Source organism: Leptinotarsa decemlineata, unplaced genomic scaffold (genome assembly GCF_025532065.1).
Source record: "Leptinotarsa decemlineata unplaced genomic scaffold, Ldec_3_MD MMD2_tig00078363_RagTag_RagTag, whole genome shotgun sequence".
Taxonomy (NCBI): Eukaryota; Metazoa; Arthropoda; class Insecta; order Coleoptera; family Chrysomelidae; genus Leptinotarsa; species Leptinotarsa decemlineata.
In genome coordinates this window covers 2,413,913-2,435,260 of record NW_027412728.1, presented here as the reverse complement: position 1 = coordinate 2,435,260, position 21,348 = coordinate 2,413,913, and the positions used below count along the sequence as shown (strand labels likewise).

Below are 21,348 nucleotides of genomic sequence, written 5' to 3'. Positions count from 1 at the left end.
AGCAGATCTTCAATTCATGGACCACGATGTAAAAAATCTGCCACTTGATATCAATTTATTCGCAAATGTAAATAACATTGAAAATTGAAATACCCATTTGACATTGTCAAACAGTGTCACTTTTAAATGTAGTTAGCACCTCTGTTAGCCCACGATGCAAAATGGGGATTTACTCGAGCGTCATTGAGACATATTAGGTTGCAAAGCTTAGATGATAAGAAGAAAAAAAATGTTATATAATATATACCTTTTCATCGGTGGGGGAAGCGGCTGTAGATTTTTAAATATGTAAAATAATACTGTTGCATGGACATACTCGAGTGCATCAGATATTGATAACATCAATGTCCTGCGTATTTTTAATAATGTTGGTATGTTAATCTGATCATTTGCATGATGTGGGTGGTTGTACGTAAGGGTTAAAAGTGAAAAGAAAAAAAATTTAATCGAGCGCGTCAGATTTTCTAAGGGGGTGCTGAGTGCAACAAAAAAAAGCTCTCATTCAATAATCTGACGATTTCGATCTGACGCAAACTCGCGGCCATTATTATAATGTGCAAAAAAATTCGCCATTTTCAAATACTCAAGCGCGTCAGATTAAGATATATATGGTTCATCTTTATGTTTCAGACGTGCTGTCTCATAATCTGACGAGTATCTAGAGGGATTCGCTTAATCTGACAAAAAGAATATTTTTTTTTGATTTTTTTTAATTAATTGAACTTAATTCATTGAAAAGCTCAAGAAATAGCATGCAAATAAATAAGTGTATGTTTTTTAAGCAGAATACTTGTATTTATAAGAAAATAATTAAAAAAAAAATTATTTTTTATAATCAATTGATTAATTAATGAAGAAGAGAGAAATGAAACTGTCTACGTTTTTTACCACTTCTATTTGTAACTAACGTTACCGCAGTTTCGTCCTATTTTCAAACTTATACAAGAAGAAGAGAGAAATGAAACTGTCTACGTTTTTTACCACTTTTATTTGTAACTAACGTTACCGCAGTTTCGGTATATTCGGTATATATTGTATAAGTTTGAAAATGTCCTTATAGGACGAAACTGCAGTAACGTTAGTTACAAATAAAAGTGGTAAAATACATAGACAGTTTCATTTCTCTTTTCTTCATTATGTTTTCCTACCACGTAGTAACGGCCAACGGAATAGAAACTTGGAGAGGGAAATATAGGTATCACACAGCTGCACGCATTCAACTTTATCTACGAATTTTTGTTATTTCGGCTTGCGGAAATCGTCAGATTATATATTTTTCGTTATCCTTGAATTATTTCCTTCAAAAAAAAAATTGCTATGCTCGAGAATGTCGAATGTCGAAATGACGTTATTTTTTTACAACTTTGTTGCCATCCCCTTTCTTTACGTCACTCTCAAATTGTCAGATTACTAGAATATACACTTTTAAGCAGGTAATTAACTCACATTACCTTATCTAACGCGCTCGAGAATTTCTGATGATCAATTTTTTTTACTAATGTGATCCTTTAACCCTCACAGGCGGCCTTATATATAGGGCTCATATTTGGTGGAGGTACTTAACCGGGTACAAGGTATCCCCCTGTATATTAATCTGCCGCGCTTTAGTGAATCCCGAAATCCCCGCTTGGCTCCCCTATTATGTGAATAGAAGGCTAAAACTAAAAAGGATCTCTTTTATCAAGATTGCCATAGGTCGAGAGTTTTTGACAAATTATTCTACATGCGGTAGGGGTCAAAGTTGGTCGCACCAGGTATATTTTATGCATTTTGGTATTTACCCATACTATGTAATGGGTGATTTATTGGTAGTGAATGTCTTTTTTTTTCAGCCACATGATTTCAAAGTACTTGAAACACATTTTGCCTATTATAATTGATGTCTAACAAATTGTTTAGTTGCGGTTTGCCTTTGACTTCTCTAATGTGAACTGCAATAGAGTATTTGCAGTTTCATAAACAGGAATAATAAAATGAAACTAAAATAAATAGAACTTTACTATAAAAGATATTTCAATTCAAAATATTTTGTATGTATCTTTAGTGAATCTCCACCCGAATCTTTCTTTTCATTTCGACAGAAAATTCTTCTTAAATCGATTTCACAATATTGATGAGAATCCCCATGAGGGAACACGAGGTCAAAAATCTAGAGATCTGCTGGAAGTTATTTCGAGAAAAGCAAATCTATATCCATATCTTCTGATGACTTGGAATTTTTGTTTTTCCTAGACAATTTGTCTATGCTGGATAGAAGTGTTTCTTCATTCACTCTCTCTTTTCCATTGTTAATAATTCCCCCATCTATTTCATCAATTAAATCCGCGACATTAGCTTTAGGTAACCTTTCTAAAATTTCCTCATTGGTAAGTTGGGGATCTTTTTTTACTTTCTTTTTAAGTTTGAAAGATGGTGGAGTTGCTGGTATAACATCCTCATACGAATCATAACCTTCTTCCATTTTCAGTTCCGAATCAGACTTACTGCTTTTGACTTTACTGGATGATGTGGAAGGTTTATCTTGGAATTTTTTACTCGACAAAACATTTTTGACAGTAACTTCTTTTTTGGGGAAGAAGAAAGATTTTATCGAAGGTTGTTTTTTACTGTCAAAATATGCCTGTTGGATGAATGGATACAAGTTCTTTTCTGGAGCACCTGTTGATACGAATCCAGATAAAAACCTCCAGAGCTGACCTAAAACAATAAAAAGTTTTGTTAAGCTATAAGATATTTGCAGCACCCAGTGTCAAAGTAAATATACAGTGCATTTTTTTAATGCTTCCCCCCTTTTATTTTTTGAACGGGCGAAATCAAAAAATTGAAATTTGGGATAATGAAATCAATGCATGAATACTTTACTTTGAAGTGAAATTGACAGATGATACTTTCGAAATGGCGACTGGGAAAAAAATTAAATGAAAAGGGGGTCTTGTGACACATCATTTTGAAACTATTTTGATACTACTTTTCCCGGTAGTTGGATTGGCCATCGAGGTCCTATAGAATGGCCAGCCCGCTCGCCAGATTTGACACCTTCGAACTTTTATACGAAACTGAACCTGCTTCAATATTGGATATACGGCAAAGAATAATAAATATTTATAGAGATATTGACGTTACTGTGTTCGAAAATGTTCGGCGTGAAATATCGGATAGGCTGTTTATATGTCAAGAAGTTTAAGGCAACCATTTCGAGCATCTTCTGAACTGACCTCAAGCTTATTACCTCATATTATGTTGTTAAAGGTCAATGTATTCAGGCAACTATTAGAAGTTCCGACATTTTGTAGTAGTAACGTGTTAGGAATCACACGTTAAAAGGCAAGACCTCGTTAATCCTTAGCTCGCACAAGTTTCGACGTCTGAGGGTTGTCGTTCGTAGGGGTGCGACAGCTGGTTAACGGAAAAACAGATTTTAAAAACAGATTTTTTTTAAAACAGTTGAAGATATTGAGATTACTTTCTAGAGTTGTCAAGCACAGAAACACTATATCAATATAGAAACACTAAAGTCATATCTGCGAAAAGAAGATTGGTCCAGTGTATATACAAGAAATGATGCTAAAGAAAAATTCAGTAACTTTGAAATCTCATTTATGTTTTATTATAACATTAGCTTTCCACTCACTAAAGCAAGATTTGAATCAAAGAGCGCATCAAAATGGATTAGCCCTGAGGTTACAGCCTCAAAAGATATTTTAATGGTTGCATATGATATACAAAGGCAAAATCCATCTGAACAACATAAAAACATCTATAAAACTTGTATACGACAATATCAGGAGTCACTATTGGAGGCTAAAAAAGCACATTACACAGTATATTAAGTAAAACAGATAATTACAGCAAAACTGTGTGGCAAATCATTAACTCTGAAACAGGTCGAAAAAACAAAATCTTAAATGAACCAGAAAATCTAACAGCTAACCAGATGAATGAGTTCTTCATCAATAACATAAACATAACTCTACTGCACTACCCCAAATCTGATGTTGACCCTATTGCTTTCATGGATAAAAAATGAACACAAATAAGTCGATGTTCTTTAGGCCTGTATCGACAGATGAGGTGAGAATAATCATAACAAAGTTAAAAAATGAAAAAACGGAAGATATAAACGGTGTGAATGTTTTAGTCATAAAAAGTGCCATTGAATGTATAACTCAACCCTTAACAGATATTATCAATACCTGTCTAAGTGAAGGCTACTTCCCTCAGCAATTGAAAATTGGTAGAATCCTGCCATGCATAAAAAAGGTGTTACATCTGAACCAAAAAATTTTCGACAGATAGCAAAACTGCCAACTTTTTCAAAGATTTTCGAACACATAATTTACGAACAACTATTAAAATACTTTGATATAAATAATCTTCTGAGTCATCATCAATTTGGATTTCGGAAAGGAAAATCGACGTCTGATGCAATAAACTTTCTCATAAATAGTATAAAAGATGCCTTTAATAACCAAGAAAAATATGTGAGCGTTTTTACAGATCTTCCTTCAGCATTCGACTCGGTAAATCACTCGATTTTATTGGCAAAATTAGATTTCTACGGAGTGAGAGGTGTCTGCCTGGACATGATGAAGTCATACCTTAATGAAATATATCAAATTGTTGATCTAGGAACTACCAAAAGTGAAAAAAGAAAAATATTAAAAGGAGTGCCACAAGGGTCAATATCGGGGCCACTTCTGTTTCTAATATATATCAACGACCTACCTCACGTGATGAACTCGTCAGGCATAGAAACTATATTGTATGCAGATGATGCAACCTTGGACAAAAAAATATATAAAATAGATGATCCTCATATGATCCATACTAACATATTAGAGAAAGCTCGATCATGGTTCACACCAAATGACTTGATTCTCAATGAACAAAGAACAGAAACTCTAAGTTTTGAAACAATTTACTTAAATCGAGATAACAAAAATTCTACCAAATTTTTGGGAGTACAAATAGATTCCAACCTGAAATGGATAGACCACATAAATAACATGTGTAGTAAACTTAATAAGACGGTTTTTGCTATCAGAAGAATCAAAAAAATAGTAAATCAAAGTGCGGCACTTGCAACATATCATTCTCTATTTCATTCAGTCCTTAGGTATGGTATAATCAATTGGAATAATGCATCAAAGGTACATCTTAATAGAATATTTGTCATTCAAACATCTGCAGTAAGAAGCATAATCTCTGCCAATTATGATGAAAAGTGTCGACAAATATTTGTAAAACTTAAAATAATGACCCCATATTCAGTTATTGTCTATGAAAATCTGCTTCTTGTTCAACAAAACTTGTTGAATGAAGTTGCTCACAAGGATATACACCAACATGATACAAGAAATAAATCAAACCTTGTTCCTACAGTTAATAGGTTGAAAAGAACAGGTAATATAAGAATTAAGCTATACAATGCCTTATCTGCCGAATTTCGTAACTTGCCATTTAGAAGATTCAAAAACTTATTGAAGAAAATATTAACCAAACATCCTTTATATGAAATTGACCAATTTTTCGAAGTTATCCAAGAAGAAAGAGACACTTTTGTGGTCACCTCCCGAACTTTTACTCAACTTTGAATATGTATAATACGTTAGCTATGTGTTTATAATTTGTAAAAGCTCATGGCTTTACATTTCAGTCAATTCTTATAAGTTTGGAATTTTATCTTGTTAACTTGTATTTTTTTTTGTGAATTTTAGAAATTGTATTGACGTGTCTAAAAACTGTGTGCTTCTTGCGACTAATAAATATTATTATTATTATTATTTGTCAAGAGCTTCAAAGAAGATGTATCACAAGACCCTCCTTTTCATTTGATTTTTTTCCTAGATAGTGCCCAGTCGCCATTTTGAAAGTTTCATCTGTCAATTCCACTTCAAAATGAAGTATTCATGCATTAATTTCATTATCCCAAATCTAAATTTTTTGAGATGACCTGTTCAAAAATAAAAAGAAAATTTAAGAAATGCACTGTATGAATGAGTATTAAGAGTTATTCTGCTAATTTTGAATACCTGATAGCTATGTCTTTATAAGATTTGTCAATGTTGATTGTAGTATTTTATCCAACTGTAGCTATTCAAATATTCGCATCTCTGCATGGGATCTCGTGAATAATCAGTGACAGAGAGTCGGTGAAATTGTGACAAAATCGCTATTTTAGATTTCTATTGAACAATACTAAAAAATTTACTGATTTTTTGTTTCCGGAAATATTCAATAAAAACGGTGTTGAAAATCTATTCAAACTTTGCCACAAGACATTTCAAAGGGCTAAGAATATATTAATAAATTTTGATTCTTCTGAGGGTTTTGGTAATTAGGTAATTGCTTTTTATTATTGCCCTAATGTGTTTTTACAAACCATATCTTTGACTGCCTATTTTTATTTGAGTAAATAAAGAACCAAGCATCTAAAATGCCTTGATATCATAACCAGTGAGACTTTGCACAACCGTCAGTAGTTTAGAAAAATCTTGAAATTAAATGCCCCACTGTCAAATTCTTCATATCTTTCACTTTCATAAATTTTCGAATAATACTCTACATTTCTCAGGAATTTTGTATGAGTTTCAACAAGAAAGAGTTAATAACAGCCTATTTTCTTTAAACATTGAATCATATTTTTCAGTCACTAATTGATTCCTACGAGAAGTCAAAGCCTAAAGTTATCATTGAATACTTGGAAGTGGCAATGGGGGAAGGACAAACATTCAAAACTTTATAGATATATCAAATTCAAAACTGCAATTTTGCAAATATCTACTATCTATAATCTCTTTATAACAAATTGCCACAGTTTCTAAAATATGTGAAAAGTTATGACCAATTTAATACAAAGACATATTCAATAGAGAATTGTTCTTATTCTTTAGATGAGTATCAGTCATTTCAACCTTGTGATTATTCAACTCAACGTTTGAATTCTCTTTATATTCACGTTTCCTACCTTTTTCATTGTTTTAATGTCTTGTGGAATTTTTACAACAATGAACACCATTCTTAAAACAATATCCTAAATAGTAAATTCTGACCGACTTTCGATCTTTCACTGTTACGAGATCATTTTGCAGAGAGTCGAATTTGAATGGAACTGTGCTTGTAACTTACTGATGATTATATTGTTATTGATTAAAAACAAATACATCTCGTAGAACTCATCTCGTAACTCTTCATTTCCAAATGAATAGTAAACCATATCTCTTTCAGCGGCGCAGCAAGCCATCAACTGCAGGACTGTTTTTAGAGAGGAATTGCCACGAAATGCTCCACAACCCCAATTTCCCGTAGCAACAGGAGCTAAGTTGACTTTTTCTCTGGAGTGGAATCCTACGTAGGCCTTGAAACAAAGCATAAAATAAAATTTGCAAAAACTCACTCATTTATTCACTACTCGACAGTGCATCTAATATATCGGAATACATTTTCATAATAGGTATTACATTTCAATAATAACTCAAAATTGTCACAAATGTGAAGACTTGTAAATGTTACTAATGAATAAAAAAGATAAGGCGTATAAAAAAAACAGTAAATTAGGTGAAAAAAAAGGCAATTATCGTAAAAATTGATAAATAAAAGTAAATAAAATAATGATGAATGCACAAATTCGACCCGACATATTTTCCTATTTCTATAATTTTCGAGTAACCATAATTTCAATTCTATTTTGAATTTATTGTTGAAATGCACTCGTAGTGCTGGGCATCAGTTGAGTATTTTTTCCATTATATGTGTTATATGGCGTTGCATTAGAGTTGTCGAATATTTTTCTATAATTATTTGTCCATCTTATTTGTTTCTTGTTTTATAAATATGATTTATAGTATTTCCAATACCAATTGGAACAGCACAGAGAAGGAATTCCCGCCTCGACATAGGCGTCGGCATATTATTTTTCAGTGGTAATTTTTCAGTTACTTATTCTTACAATCATAACAATTGATCACCCTATGAAAAAGTTATCTCAACTGAATTTTTCCACCATGGGTGATTATGAAAAACTTCGAAATTTAAGCTAGTTGATTTTCGAGTAGAAAACTCTAAAATACAATGAAAACACAAATAATCACACCGAATTCTCGTCAAACATATATTTACAAAATAATAGAGGCCAACAAAATTGCTAGAAAAATCAAAATTCTTCTTCGCTATATTCGGATGAAGTGGAATCATCATCGGGTTGAATAACTATCGGATTTATGGAACTTTGCACATAATATTTGTTCTCTTCTTTTATAACGTGGGCACACAGTTCTCCACACATCACTATTACCTACTTCATTCACCACTTGCCTTATATTGTCAAGCACTACAGCATTTAAAGTCGGTGACTGATTACATTTCCGCAAGCTTTCTTTCATTGTGGCCCAAACCATTTCAATTGGATTGAACACATAATAGTATGTATGGAGGCAAACGTAAGATAATATGGCCACGTGTTTCACACATCGAATCAATAATGTACTCTTTTTTAAAATTAAGTTGTTTTATGGTCGCCAGTAATACCTTTTTCGTTAGATTCTTTTCGGGTATTTCCATGTCATGATTTCGCATGAAATCATCAATATCTGCTTTTTTTTTGGTCATTATTTGGTATTTGACATTTTAGTCAAGTCTTATAAGATTGAAATTTTATCTTGTTAACTTGTATTTTTTTTTGTAAATCTAATTTATCTACAAGCATTTTTTTAAAACTATATTGACAAATCTTACCCTCTCAAACCTATTCTAGAAATTGTATTGACGTGTCTAAAAACTGTGTGTTTCTTGAGACTAATAATATTATTATTATTTTAGTCAATAACCGAGAATGATACGAAGCGTTATCCATAACAATAACTGAGTTTGAAGGAATATTTGGGAGCTGCTCACCGAACCAGGTTTCGAATAAAGCCGCAGTCATATCTTCGTGGTAATCAGCAGACGAATCTTTTATATTTTTGGCCAAAAATTATTACACTACACATTACATATAATTATTACAAAATTATTACACGTTTTCCCCTTGAAGTAGGTGTGTTTAAAGCACAATACTTGGTTTCGTCTACCCAGCCATATTTGACAACATCATGGGTGTCAAACTAAATTTCGTCGAGGAAACTGGATTCTTGGTAGCTTTTCATTCGCCTCAAATATTCCTATCGGAGTTGAATAATGCGTGTCGATTCCATTATGACCATCCGATTGTTCAATTTTTTATATTTGAAACCACAAGACAATAAGACACCTCGTAGAGTTTCTAGAGATTTGTAATTGTAATCGGGATAGTCGAGTAATTTATACCAAATCATTTCCAAGGTTGGAACGGGTAAAAATGAAATAAATAATTAAAAAAGATTTCAAACCAAGTTACTTCATGACGTTTTGATTGTTAGTATCTGCAATCATCTTCGGGTGATGACTGGACTGATTCCTCCGAGAGATGACTATTTATAGGTCGTTCGAGTACTTTCACTTATCCCCGCTTTCCATTTTCCGCTTCACCGGTTTAGCAGGAGTTGACCGTTTCGCTTGATTAAAAGTTTCCATATGTTGCGTATATCTACGCTAGCATGGCTCAATGTGTATAAATAGTCATCTCTCGGAGGAGAAATCCAGTCATCTCCCGAAGACGATTGTAAATACTAATATGTGGGATTGATGACTTGTGTACTTTATGGTAATTCATGATCACTTAAATGAACACTTGAAAAACACTTTTGTCTAAATACCACTGGTAAATTTTATTTATACGACCGGTTTCGGGTTTGACCTCAATATCAAGTATAAAACTAAAATATGAATTTTGAAATATCGATTTTATTAGAATTTAAGGTATGCTGCAAGGACAGGTATTTGAGAGACAGGATACCAACTTAAAATACCACCCTGAAAATTCTAGGGGTTGTTGAACTCATAAATTCAAGAGAGGAGACCTACATAAATCAAGTTGCTCGTTTAGGGGTACATTGCAGATTTCTTGTTCAAACAAACGTGTCCATGCAGTCTTATTTCAAAATTTCTACCGGTTTGGCCTATATATACTGCAGAGCATTCACCACACTCATTCTATATACAGTGTCACCATTAAAGTGCGCACCATATGAGAAACTTTTTTTTCGAAAAGTTTCAATGAAGTTTAACTTCGGCACTTGTTTGTGCTTTAAATTTAACTTAAAATGATGTGGCCAAGTGCGACCCACTGACGTTCAGTGTTTGTAAAATTCAACTTTTTTTTTGAAAAAAATTGAAAAAGTAAGTGCATTTCTAGATCGAATTTAACAAAAAGTTACTTGAAAAAGTTATGTCTACGACAATTTTATATCCATATGCCAAATTTTCTGCAACTAGGATAAAGTTAACGTTTTACTTATTTTTGACAGATATCCCCTTTATTTTCAAAAACAAGTTCGGTTAATTGTCATCAATTCATGTGTACATAACAAACTCATTATGGAGTTTAACTTTTCTGATACATTTTTACTTATACGGACATTTTTAGAGAGGAATTAAAAATCTGCTATACAAATTTTAACATGACTGGTGCAAAGTTTCAATCACTTGGCTATTTTCTTAAACAAACGTCAGTACCATCAATTTTGAAAAAGCAGACACAACTCAAAAACTGAAATTACATTAAAATTTCATTATTCAGTATTTAGGTACAGATTATTTATAAACACTAACTAGGGCGGTAAGGATGCTTAATCACGTTGAATAAAATTTTTAAGTAGGTCTTGACAAACAAAATGCATTCTATGGCAGTGTCAAGTTGTTGATTTACTTGTCAAATTTTTAACAGTTATTGTTGCAATAATGTTGTCTCTTCAGGAAAGAATAGAAATAGTTTAAATATGTGGTGAGAATACACCATACCGGCAAGTAGCTAACATTTTTAATGAACGGCACTCAGGAAAAAATGTTCAACATACTACTGTGTCAAGGATAATGTCGAAATTCATAGAAACATGATCCGTAGCAAATCAATTTAAGAATAAGCACACTCCAAGTAAATATGATGAGGATGCCCAACTTAACATTTGTTTAAAAGTTATTGAACACGGGCAAACGAGCATAACCGATATTATAAAAAATACCGATTACAAGAGAGAAAGTGTTGGAAACATTTTATTGAAGAATAAATTTTGGCCTTACAAGCCAAAATTTTTCAATACATTAAAAGAACGAGATTTTGATGTCCGTTTGGGGTTTTCATTCTGGTTTCAAGGAGAGAGAGAAGAAAATGTAAAGCCTCCGTATAAAATTTTATGGACAGATGAGGCAACGTTCTCTTCAAATAGAACGGTAAGTTCTCAAAATTGCCGATGGTGGGCCCAAGAAAATCCCAATTTCACAGTTGAATGTGGTGATCGGTATTCCTTTAAAACTAATGTATGATGTGGGATACTTAACGACCAACCTTTTAAATAATGAGGTTAGTGAAGTTTTAGATAATATGCCTTTAAATATTAAATACGACCTATGGTATCAGCTTGATGGCGCACCAATACATCACACGGTTGCTGTAAAACAGTCCCTCCAACAAATGTTCACAGGCAAAGTTATTGGACGTAACTGGGAACATTACTGGCCACCTAGATCACCCGACTTGACGCCTTTAGACTTTTTCTACCCATGGTGTGGGAAACAGTATTGTTGATTCCTTCATGGGATATAAAAAAGATAATATGCATGAACCCCCGCCTCCAGAATTGTATGGATTAATCGAACTCCACAAAGAAGGACATTCAGCCAGACCCGTGGTGTCGTATTTAGATGTCCCAAACAGTAAGTTTTAAAGTTATTTAAGTTATTTAAATTCAAGATTCAGACACCTCACAAAATTTAATCCTTCAAACACAGTTCTAAATTCAGTAGACTTATCTGATAAACTATCAAATCTGAATATCAAACTAGTATCGTTTGACGTAAAAAACATGTTTCCTAACATCCCAACAGACGAATGTCTTCCTCTCGTGAAATACATATTAGATAAGAGTCACACAAATTCATATATAACTAACGAATTTTGCAATCTCCTTGGTACATATCTGAAACAAAATTTCTTCAAATATAATAATAATTTTTACTTGCAAAACTCAAGTCTCCCTATGGGCTCACCATTAAGTCCCATTCTGGCAGACATTCTCATGGACACACTAGAAAACACCCGCATCCTTAATACCCCTCTTTCACAGAAACATATTGTGTTTTGGTTCAGATATGTTGATGATGTACTGGTTGGTTTTGATGGTTCAAACAGACAAATTGATCAATTTTTAAACTTTCTCAATAGTCTGCATAACAAAATTAAGTTCACAGTAGAAATCGAACAAAACAAGTAGCTTAACTTCTTACATTTGAATATTTCAAGAGTTAATAATGGTTTTCAATTCAATATCTACCGGAAAAATATGTTCAAAGACTGTACAATTCCCTTTGACTCTTTCAGTCTGCTCTAACATAAGTTATCCGCGTTTGGGTCAATGATAAACAGAGCTTTCGCAATTCCTTTACCGAAAAAGAATTTCCAAGATGAAATAAAAATAATTAAGCAAATTGCAGTAAACAATCAGGTACCAATTTCCCATATAGAAAAGATAATATCAGGTAAAACTCACAAAACACTTATGGGTAAATTATACCAATCTGCCGAGAACACAATACAGCGTGACTCACGGTCTATTGTCAAATATAGGAAATGAACATGAAATAATTCAGATTCATTTAATTACATACATGAATTGGAAGATGTTCCAACCTCACTTCAATATTTTAACACAAAAACACTCAGTATTGAGAATTCCATCTTTTAATATTTCAAGTTCATAGACATCGAAATTGATCCGATCACAGGATATGGAATATAAAACAATCTCCAAATACGCAAACTTGGCACAGTTTCATGCTGTGCATTTTACCTCAGTATAGTGACCGGATCAAAGTCGCAATGTCAGCGTATAATTCTTTATAAATATTGTGTACAGTGTACAGTCAACAGACAGTATTCAGTATTCATTTGAGTATCGATTGATCATCAGCGATGCAGCACATCTCCTTCTCTTCGATCCTGCTGGGTGGCAGTATAATGTAAGTTTTTTGATTGTTTTAATGTATTATTTTTATTAACATTTGAGTGTGAGTTAATCCAAAATATATTTTTCGTTTCTGTTACAATAAATGTTTAATTAAGTTTTAAATGAGTCTTTCATTATTTTGGATGAATGAATGAATGGGTGAAACAGCAAATAAAAATCCTCTCGTTAATAGCCAAGCGAGAACTGAGTTGCGACACTATGGTACGTTAGACGTTTCTGGAAAACGCAAAGCATGATTTTTCTGAAAATTTCACCTCTCACATTTCCTCACCTGTTCTATCGACCTAAAATATTTTCAGCATTGCGGCGTTGCCACTTCCATCAAAAAGTCCTAGCAACTTTATTTTTTTTTAATGGAACACCCCGTATATTAATACATTTTTGGAATCACTCTGGTATTTTAATACTTTTTTGTTAATAATGTCCTATACCTATCTCTATCTGTTTTCGAGATAAAAAATAAATTGTGCTAAATATGGTCCAAAACATAGCCCTAATTGAAATTAAGTACATCACTACTCTCAATTCGTGAAAAGTTGATATTTTGATGATAGTTTCGACAAACTCGAAATATTCAAATAACACCAAGAAATCGACTCCATATCATACAGGGCGTGCTAAAATTACTATTATTTCCATTGTGCATGAAAGTAGTCAAAAGTTCATTTTTTCAAATGAAACCCCCTGTATATTACTCGGTAAATTGAAAGATGGTGAAAAATGCTTCAAGATGATATATCATGTCCCTATACCTAAATCGTCAAGTTTTCTCAATAAAGTCGCCTCTTCTAGAAACATTATTTTTTTTTTAAATTTGGAGTTATCGACGGTGTTTCGAATCATCTTCCAAAATGAATGCAAATATCGATTATTCAAACGAAGTTCTTATGAAATTATTTATTATACACATGAACAAAGTGATCAAATCATTTTCAGAACGTGTAAAAAATTCAACCAAATGTATCCTGAATTAACACAAATGAACGAGAGGAAGTTTGTAAGGTTACAAAATAATTTCCTTAACTATGGCTCAAAGTTTCCAGGAAACAACTGTACCAAAAATCAGTCATTTCTAGCTAAAAAGTAAGATTTTGTGGGCTAAAACATGTGAAAGTACAGACAATAACAGAATAGGATGATTCAAAATAACAAAATTATAAACAAAATATCACATTTTCACAATAAATGCTGAAAATGTTGTCCATTACATTCTAAACACTTTAAAATGTTTTTTTTGTACGCGACTTGTGGTTGCTTTTTCAATTTCCTGGGGATCCATATCTTCAATACTCCGCACTATTCCCGTCGCAATTCTTCTTTGGTAGGCACTGGAGTACTGTATACCCTTTCTTTAAAACACTCCATAAAAAAAAATCAAGTGGCGTGAGATCGCGTGATCTCGGTGGCCAATCCCACGGCCCTAAACGCCTAAACCAACGATCGTCGAAGAGTTCGTCAAGTTTCCTGGAAACTTCCTGGGTGGAATGAGCTGGCGCTCCGTCCAGTTGAAACCACGAATTCCTATATTCCTCTAAAGGGAAATTTTCAAGAAAATCGGTTACAGTCGTCCTTAATATTTTGAGATATCTCTCTGCATTCAGTGTGTCTTCATAAATAGAAAAGCTAATTTTATTGTTCTTCAGAATACAGAAAACATTCAGGTCAAATTTTTCTTGAAAACCCATTTCTTTTGTAACATGAGGATTATGATCAGCCCAAAAATGTTTATTCCTTCTATTGAAAATACCATCCCTCGTAAATTTTGATTCGTCGCTCCAAATTATTTTTGACAAAAATTCCCGATCTTCCTGTGTATGAATCAAAAGGGATTCACAAAAATGCATTCTACGTTCGAAGTCTTCTGCTTTTAGAGCTTGAACTTTGGTAAATTTATACGGATGCATTCCGTGATTTTTCAAAACTCGTTGTACTGACACATGTGATACACCTAAATCTTTTTCTGCACTGTGAACGGAAGTTTCTGGATATGCATAAAAATATGCCAAAACGTTAACAGTATTGTGTTCATTTGAAGTAACAGGTTTCGGTAATATTGAAGGCGCTTTTAACATGGAGCCATAGTTAGGGAAATTATTTTGAAATCTTACAAACTTCCTCTCGTTCATTGGTGTTATTCAGGATACATTTGGTTGGATTTTCTACAAGTTCTGGCAATGATTTGATCACACTGTCCGTGTATAATAAATAATTTCACAAGAACTTCGTTTGAATAATCAATATTTGCATTCATTTTTGGCGATTTTTTTGGAACACCGTCAATAACCATTTATCGATTACTTATAAACGTCACCAAACTGTCATAAGCTTGATATTTCCACGGCTACCTAGAAATCAAATTCTTTAAACATTATTTTTTGTACAACTGTTATTGAAAATCTCTTTGATAGAAACACTTCAATCAGAACACCTACCAAAAAATCATTTAGAAAAGTTCACACATGCAGTTCGTGATATTAGTAATATTAAATCCCTGTGAAGTTACTGACGATGACGAAGTAGTATTCAGTCCAACTGTAGAAAGTCCTTCATGACTAACCAATACTCCTCCTTAAAATAACGTGAGTTGGCGTATGTAGTTGTAACATATGCCTTGTAATCCAAAGATCGTGTGTTCAAATCCCATGGACCCTATAATTTTTTTTATTATCAGCAGTAACGGTATACAAAAAAAAATGTATGATACATTTGTTAAAAGTGATTTTATTTTGCTCGTGAGTTTGCTCCACTTGCTGACGCTCGTTTTGCAATAATCCCCACTCACAAAATAAAATGCCACTTTCAACACTTGTAGGTAAAACGTGAATAACAATTTTTCCACAAAAACGGCTTTATTAAGAAAACTTGACGATTTAGGTATAGGGACATGTATATCATCTTGAAGCATTTTTCACCATCTTTCAATTTATCGAGTATTATACAGGGGGTTTCATTTGAAAAAATGAACTTTCGACTACTTTTATGCACGCTCTGTATGATATGGAGTCGATTTCTTGGTGTTATTTGAATATTTCGAGTTTGTCCAAACTATCATCAAAATATCAACTTTTCATGAATTGAGAGTACTGATGTACTTAATTTCAATTAAGGCTATGTTTTGGACCATATTTAGCACAATTTATTTTTTATCTCGAAAACAGATAGAGATAGGTATAGGACATTATTAACAAAAAAAGTATTGAAATACTAGAGCGATTCCAAAAATGTATTAATATACGGGGTGTTCCATTTAAAAAAATATAATTGCTAGGACTTTTTGATAGAAGTGGCCACGCCGCAATGCTGAAAATATTTTAGATTGATAGAACAGGTAAGGAAATATGAGAGGTGAAATTTTCAGAAAAATCATGCTTTGCGTTTTCCAGAAACGTCTAACCTACCATCGACCGTGAGTCACGCTGTATAGTCAAGTACAGTAGCATCAATTACTCAGGTAAATTTTCAGAAAATATTCAAAATTATTTCTCTAAATACAAAGGCAAAACCCAAACGGGATAGAATGAAAAAATCAGGTATATATAGAATAGAGTGTGGTGAATGCTCTGCAGTATATACAGGCCAAACCGGTAGAAATTTTGAAGAAAGACTGCGTGAACACGTCTGTTTCGGACAAGAAATCTGCAATGTAGATACATCTTCAAGAATCAAACCACAAGATAAATGAAGATAACCTCAAAATCCTACATATATGTAAAAAAGGGAGAAAAATGAATCTGTTGGAGGCCATGGAAATCAACAAATTGATTAAAAACCAGAAACATATACCCCTAAACGAGCAACTTGATTTATGTAGGTCTCCTCTCTTGAATTTATGAGTTTAGTTTATCAGATATTAGTTTTATACTTGATAATGGGGCCAAACCCGAAACCGGTCGTATAAATAAAATTTACCAGTAGTACTGAGACAAAAGTGTTTTCATTCATTTCATTTAAGTGATTGTGGATACTAACAATCGAAACATCATGAAGTAACTTGGAGCCTCATCAAAGAGATCAAGCTAGACAATGAGCTCTAACAATCAAGAAGCATCACAATAGATCTGAAAAGGTCGCAGTGAATCAGGGCATGGGCTACCTCCCCGACAATCTAATGTAACTGGGTTTTTGAAGTCGTTTTGAAAATATTTATTTCCTTTTTAATTTTTTGGTTATAATTGTTATTTTTAGCTATTCATTTCAATTTTTGATTTTATTTGTTCTTCCAGAGATGTCTAATCATATTATAGACAATGGAACCCCGCACTAATAAACTTTAAAATCCTAGTTATTTAGTAGAATCTACTAGATGGGTTGAAAAGTCAATGGGCTAACGAACAAATGGCGCTACTAGTATTGAATCTATATGATTTTTAGATAACCACAACCTTCAGAAGTCACGTGTACAAGTTTCACAGCTATCGGACTATTAGTTTGTGGTATAGAACATTTTGAGTGAAGTAACTTCTGTTAGTTTGAAGAACATGGGTAAAAAAGAATTTCATGTGTTAATAAGGCATTGCTTTTTTGCGAAAAAAAAAATGCTGTTGAAGCCAAGGCTTGGATTGATAGACAATATTCGGACTTTGCAACCAGGAAAATCAACCGTTAAGAAGCGGTTTGCTAAGTTTAAACGAGGTGAAATGAGCACCGAGAACGTTGCACGAAGTGGACGCTCCAAAGAGGCTGTTACCTACGAAAAGATCAAAAAAGTTCACAAAATAATTTTGGATGCAACTGACGAGTATTTAAATGATACTATTATTATTTGATCTATTTGACTGCTTTTACTACAATCATGGACTCGTAAGAGCCTATATCTACATGTATTGATAATTTTATATGTATGCATTGATTTTTGTGCAGTTTATGTACTGTACATCTTTCCTTCCTCTTTTAACCTAATATTATTGTGATATATGTTTATATTTATACTGACATGCTCTATGCCCTCAGGGGACCTGTATTTTTATCCTGAACAAATAAATTTTATCTATCTCTATCTATCTATCAAAGTAACGTGTTGGACATGTCGTGCATAAATATTTGGGTTATGTTCCACCATAAAAACCCGGATGTATCAATGGATGGTTGCATCATTTCACACTTGAATCAAAACGAACATCATCTGAGTAGACTGCACGTTGGACAGCCCAACTGTTATGATGAGCTTTTGACTTTTTGATAATCGAAATTTTAGAAACATTCTAATGAAACAAACAACAAACCACTCTCTGCCTACCAAGCCTTCAGACTTTGAAGAATGCTTACTTTGTTCAATTCCCTCAACATGGCAGAAGGGTGAAACTGATCCTTAGGCTTATTGAAATGAGTAGCATCAATTATACAAATGGATGTTCTTCTTCGGCCATATTCATCATGGGGTGTATCGTCTATAACATTACCTTTCCACTGGAAAGACTCACCATATCCCGAGTAATTGCTGAATCGTTCGACACCTAGCAGAATTAATAAGACCATTTTACTGAAGAGAAATATAGGAAGTGAGAAAAAATCAAAATCGTACACATACCAGTTACTATCACTGCCTCTTGATCACCTAATTGTTCAACAAATAATCTACTAACAATCAACTCTGGACAGATGATGAAACGAATTTCTTCCTGAACGCAACCGTAACCCAAGACTCCCCCTCCTACATTTCTGAAAATAAAAAAGTCACTGAACAATTATTATTCCATTCAGGAGTAGCAAAGAGTCTGCGATGTCTAAGTTTTATAGTTCAGACCTCTAACTCACGGAAAACATTGTTTTCATGATTCATCCATAAAAATCGTAATCGTTAACAACTGAATATTAGATGAATTTCATTAGTTCGGATTTCCATTGTCTAATATGGTATATGATGTGAAACCTCTGAAATAACAAATAAATTTTAATTTTCATTTGTTATTTCAGAGATTTCAAATTATACTATATTATATTAGACAATGGAAGTCCAAACTAATGAAATTCACCATAAAACATTGTCAACCACCTTCAAACAAATTAATATTAGTTGTTTTAATATACAAATGTCAAAGTCACCTCTGTAGGTATTATCTGCAAAATATAATCAATCGGAAATACCAGCCCAGGATGTTTATTCCACAAGAATGTCGTTCTTTAAATATGATTTTCTTTATCCAAAGATTCGAATATCTTATAGGAAATTTCTTGTGAAATTAAATGTGTGTGAGGAACATTGAAGTGACAATCACGAATAAATAAAATGAAATAAATGTATAGAGACAAATAGAGATAGTATACGCCCACACACAAGCAGTGGCACAATAATGCTGCATTTGTTATAATAATAATCTTTATTGGTTTCAAAGACCTTAAAAGGCATAAAACAAGTCAAAAGAAATTTGAACATAGATTAGGCAAACAATACATATACTTTTAAATGCTATAAGGAGCAAAAAGAGTTCACTATGAAGATAAGAACTCGTCCATTGTATAATATGAGTTATTCAGTAAGTATGTTTCCAGCGTTTTTCTGAATCTGAAGTAAGATACCTCCTGATCGATTTTTGTCAGTAGGAAGAAAGAAAGAAAGAAATTTTATTGACCTCAAATTACAATTTCTGTAACATTAGAAAATATCTGCAATAACAAAATTTGCTAAGGTACGTCATACTGAAAATATAAAAAATATACATAGAGTACATAAAAAAATCTCACAATAGTTATGACTCACAATATAAATACACATATATACACACATATAGGTACATATATTAGGTCCACTGACAATTGAATACCTCATCAATCTTATAGAAGCCTTGGTTGAATTTTTTACTTTGAACTTCAATTATTTGATATGAAGGTCTTTCCACTCACTAGGCAAAGTGTTATACAGGGTGATTCAAAAGTACTTTGACAAACTTCAGGAGGTGATTCCTCACAATATTCTAATATGAATTGTCCAAATAAATAAATGTCCGGAAACGCTTCGTTTCCAAGATACAGGATGTTGAAGTTTTATTTTCATTTTCGTTTTTTTCAAATAACTTTTGAAATACTGAACTTAATTAAACGAAACTTGGTAATAGGAGGTTTTTGAGGTGTCGAATTCGAACCTGATGTTCTTATTGCTCTTACTCGTAGGGGGCGCCACATACAAGTCTTTTTCTTTTTTAAAGATTCATAACTTTTTTGGGCGTACTTCTAGCACATTTTTCAGTAAAAAAATCGATTCCTCTATCATATCTACGTAAATAAGCTACCTTTGTTACTAGTCGCTGTAAGCAACCGTTTTCTAAATATTTGGACTTGAAGAGTTCAAGTCGATTATTTGATAATCGATGCATGTTGAAGTTATTACGAATATTTTGCATTTTTCACAAGAATGCTTTGGAAATAAATTTGACGTTTGTGAGTAGTTTTGGTAATTACATATTTTGTGACAGTTAGACGTTTTGTTGAAGTTTCCGTAAGTAGAAGTAGAAAACACTTATTTTGAAAAAATGGATTATTTAAACAATAATGCTCATTTAGCCGATATGCATTTCGTTTATGGCCTTGCGGATGGCAATGCGCGCGAAGCAAGACGTATTTACCAGGAGCGATTTCCTAATCGAGTACTGCCTTCAGCTCCAACATTTGCTAGTCTTCACCGTCGTTTGGCAGAAACAGGTAGCTTTAAGAGGGCACCTGATATTATTGGAAGACCACGAGCAGTCCGAACCCCAGAATTGGAAGAAGCTGTTTTGAACGCTCTCGAGGAGAATCCAGAAACAAGCACAAGAGTAATTGCTGAAGCTGTCAATTCTACTCAGTCCACAGTTTGGAGAAATATCCACGATCAAAAGTTTTATGCATACCATATTCAAAGGGTACAAGCTCTTTTGCCATGAGACTTTCAACAACGCATTACTATGTGTCAACGGTTTTTGAGAAAGTTGGCTGGAAATCCTCAATATTTAAGATATGTACTCTTCACGGACGAGGCAAACTTCTCCCGAAATGCTACCACAAACTTTCATAACAACCATGTTTGGGCTCTCGAAAATCCGCACGCAGTTAGTGAAAGGCATTATCAGTATCAATTTTCTGTAAATGTATGGGCGGCAATAATTGATAAATACTCGATAGGTCCTTTCTTTCTTCCGCTCCGACTGAATGGCGCAACTTACAGACACTTTTTAGAAAATGAATTGCCGGGACTACTTCAGAATGTACCATTAGAAATTCGTATCCGCATGTGGTATATGCATGATGGGGCTCCGGCCACATCGTTGGATCGGTAGGG

General features: G+C 33.2%; 1 protein-coding gene across 1 annotated transcript in view; it reads right to left on the bottom strand.

Moving 5' to 3' along the window:
- Positions 1-1,980: 1,980 nt before the first annotated feature.
- Parg (Poly(ADP-ribose) glycohydrolase) overlaps positions 1,981-21,348 on the bottom strand; it is a 28,512-nt gene continuing 9,144 nt past the window's right edge. The window contains exons 5-8 of the mRNA XM_023159755.2: positions 18,625-18,755; positions 18,363-18,550; positions 7,129-7,357; positions 1,981-2,697 (exon numbers count right to left, since the gene is read on the bottom strand). Coding sequence (XP_023015523.2) covers positions 2,168-2,697; positions 7,129-7,357; positions 18,363-18,550; positions 18,625-18,755 — 1,078 coding nt within the window. The 3' untranslated portion in view covers positions 1,981-2,167. The remainder of the gene's footprint in view (positions 2,698-7,128; positions 7,358-18,362; positions 18,551-18,624; positions 18,756-21,348) is intronic.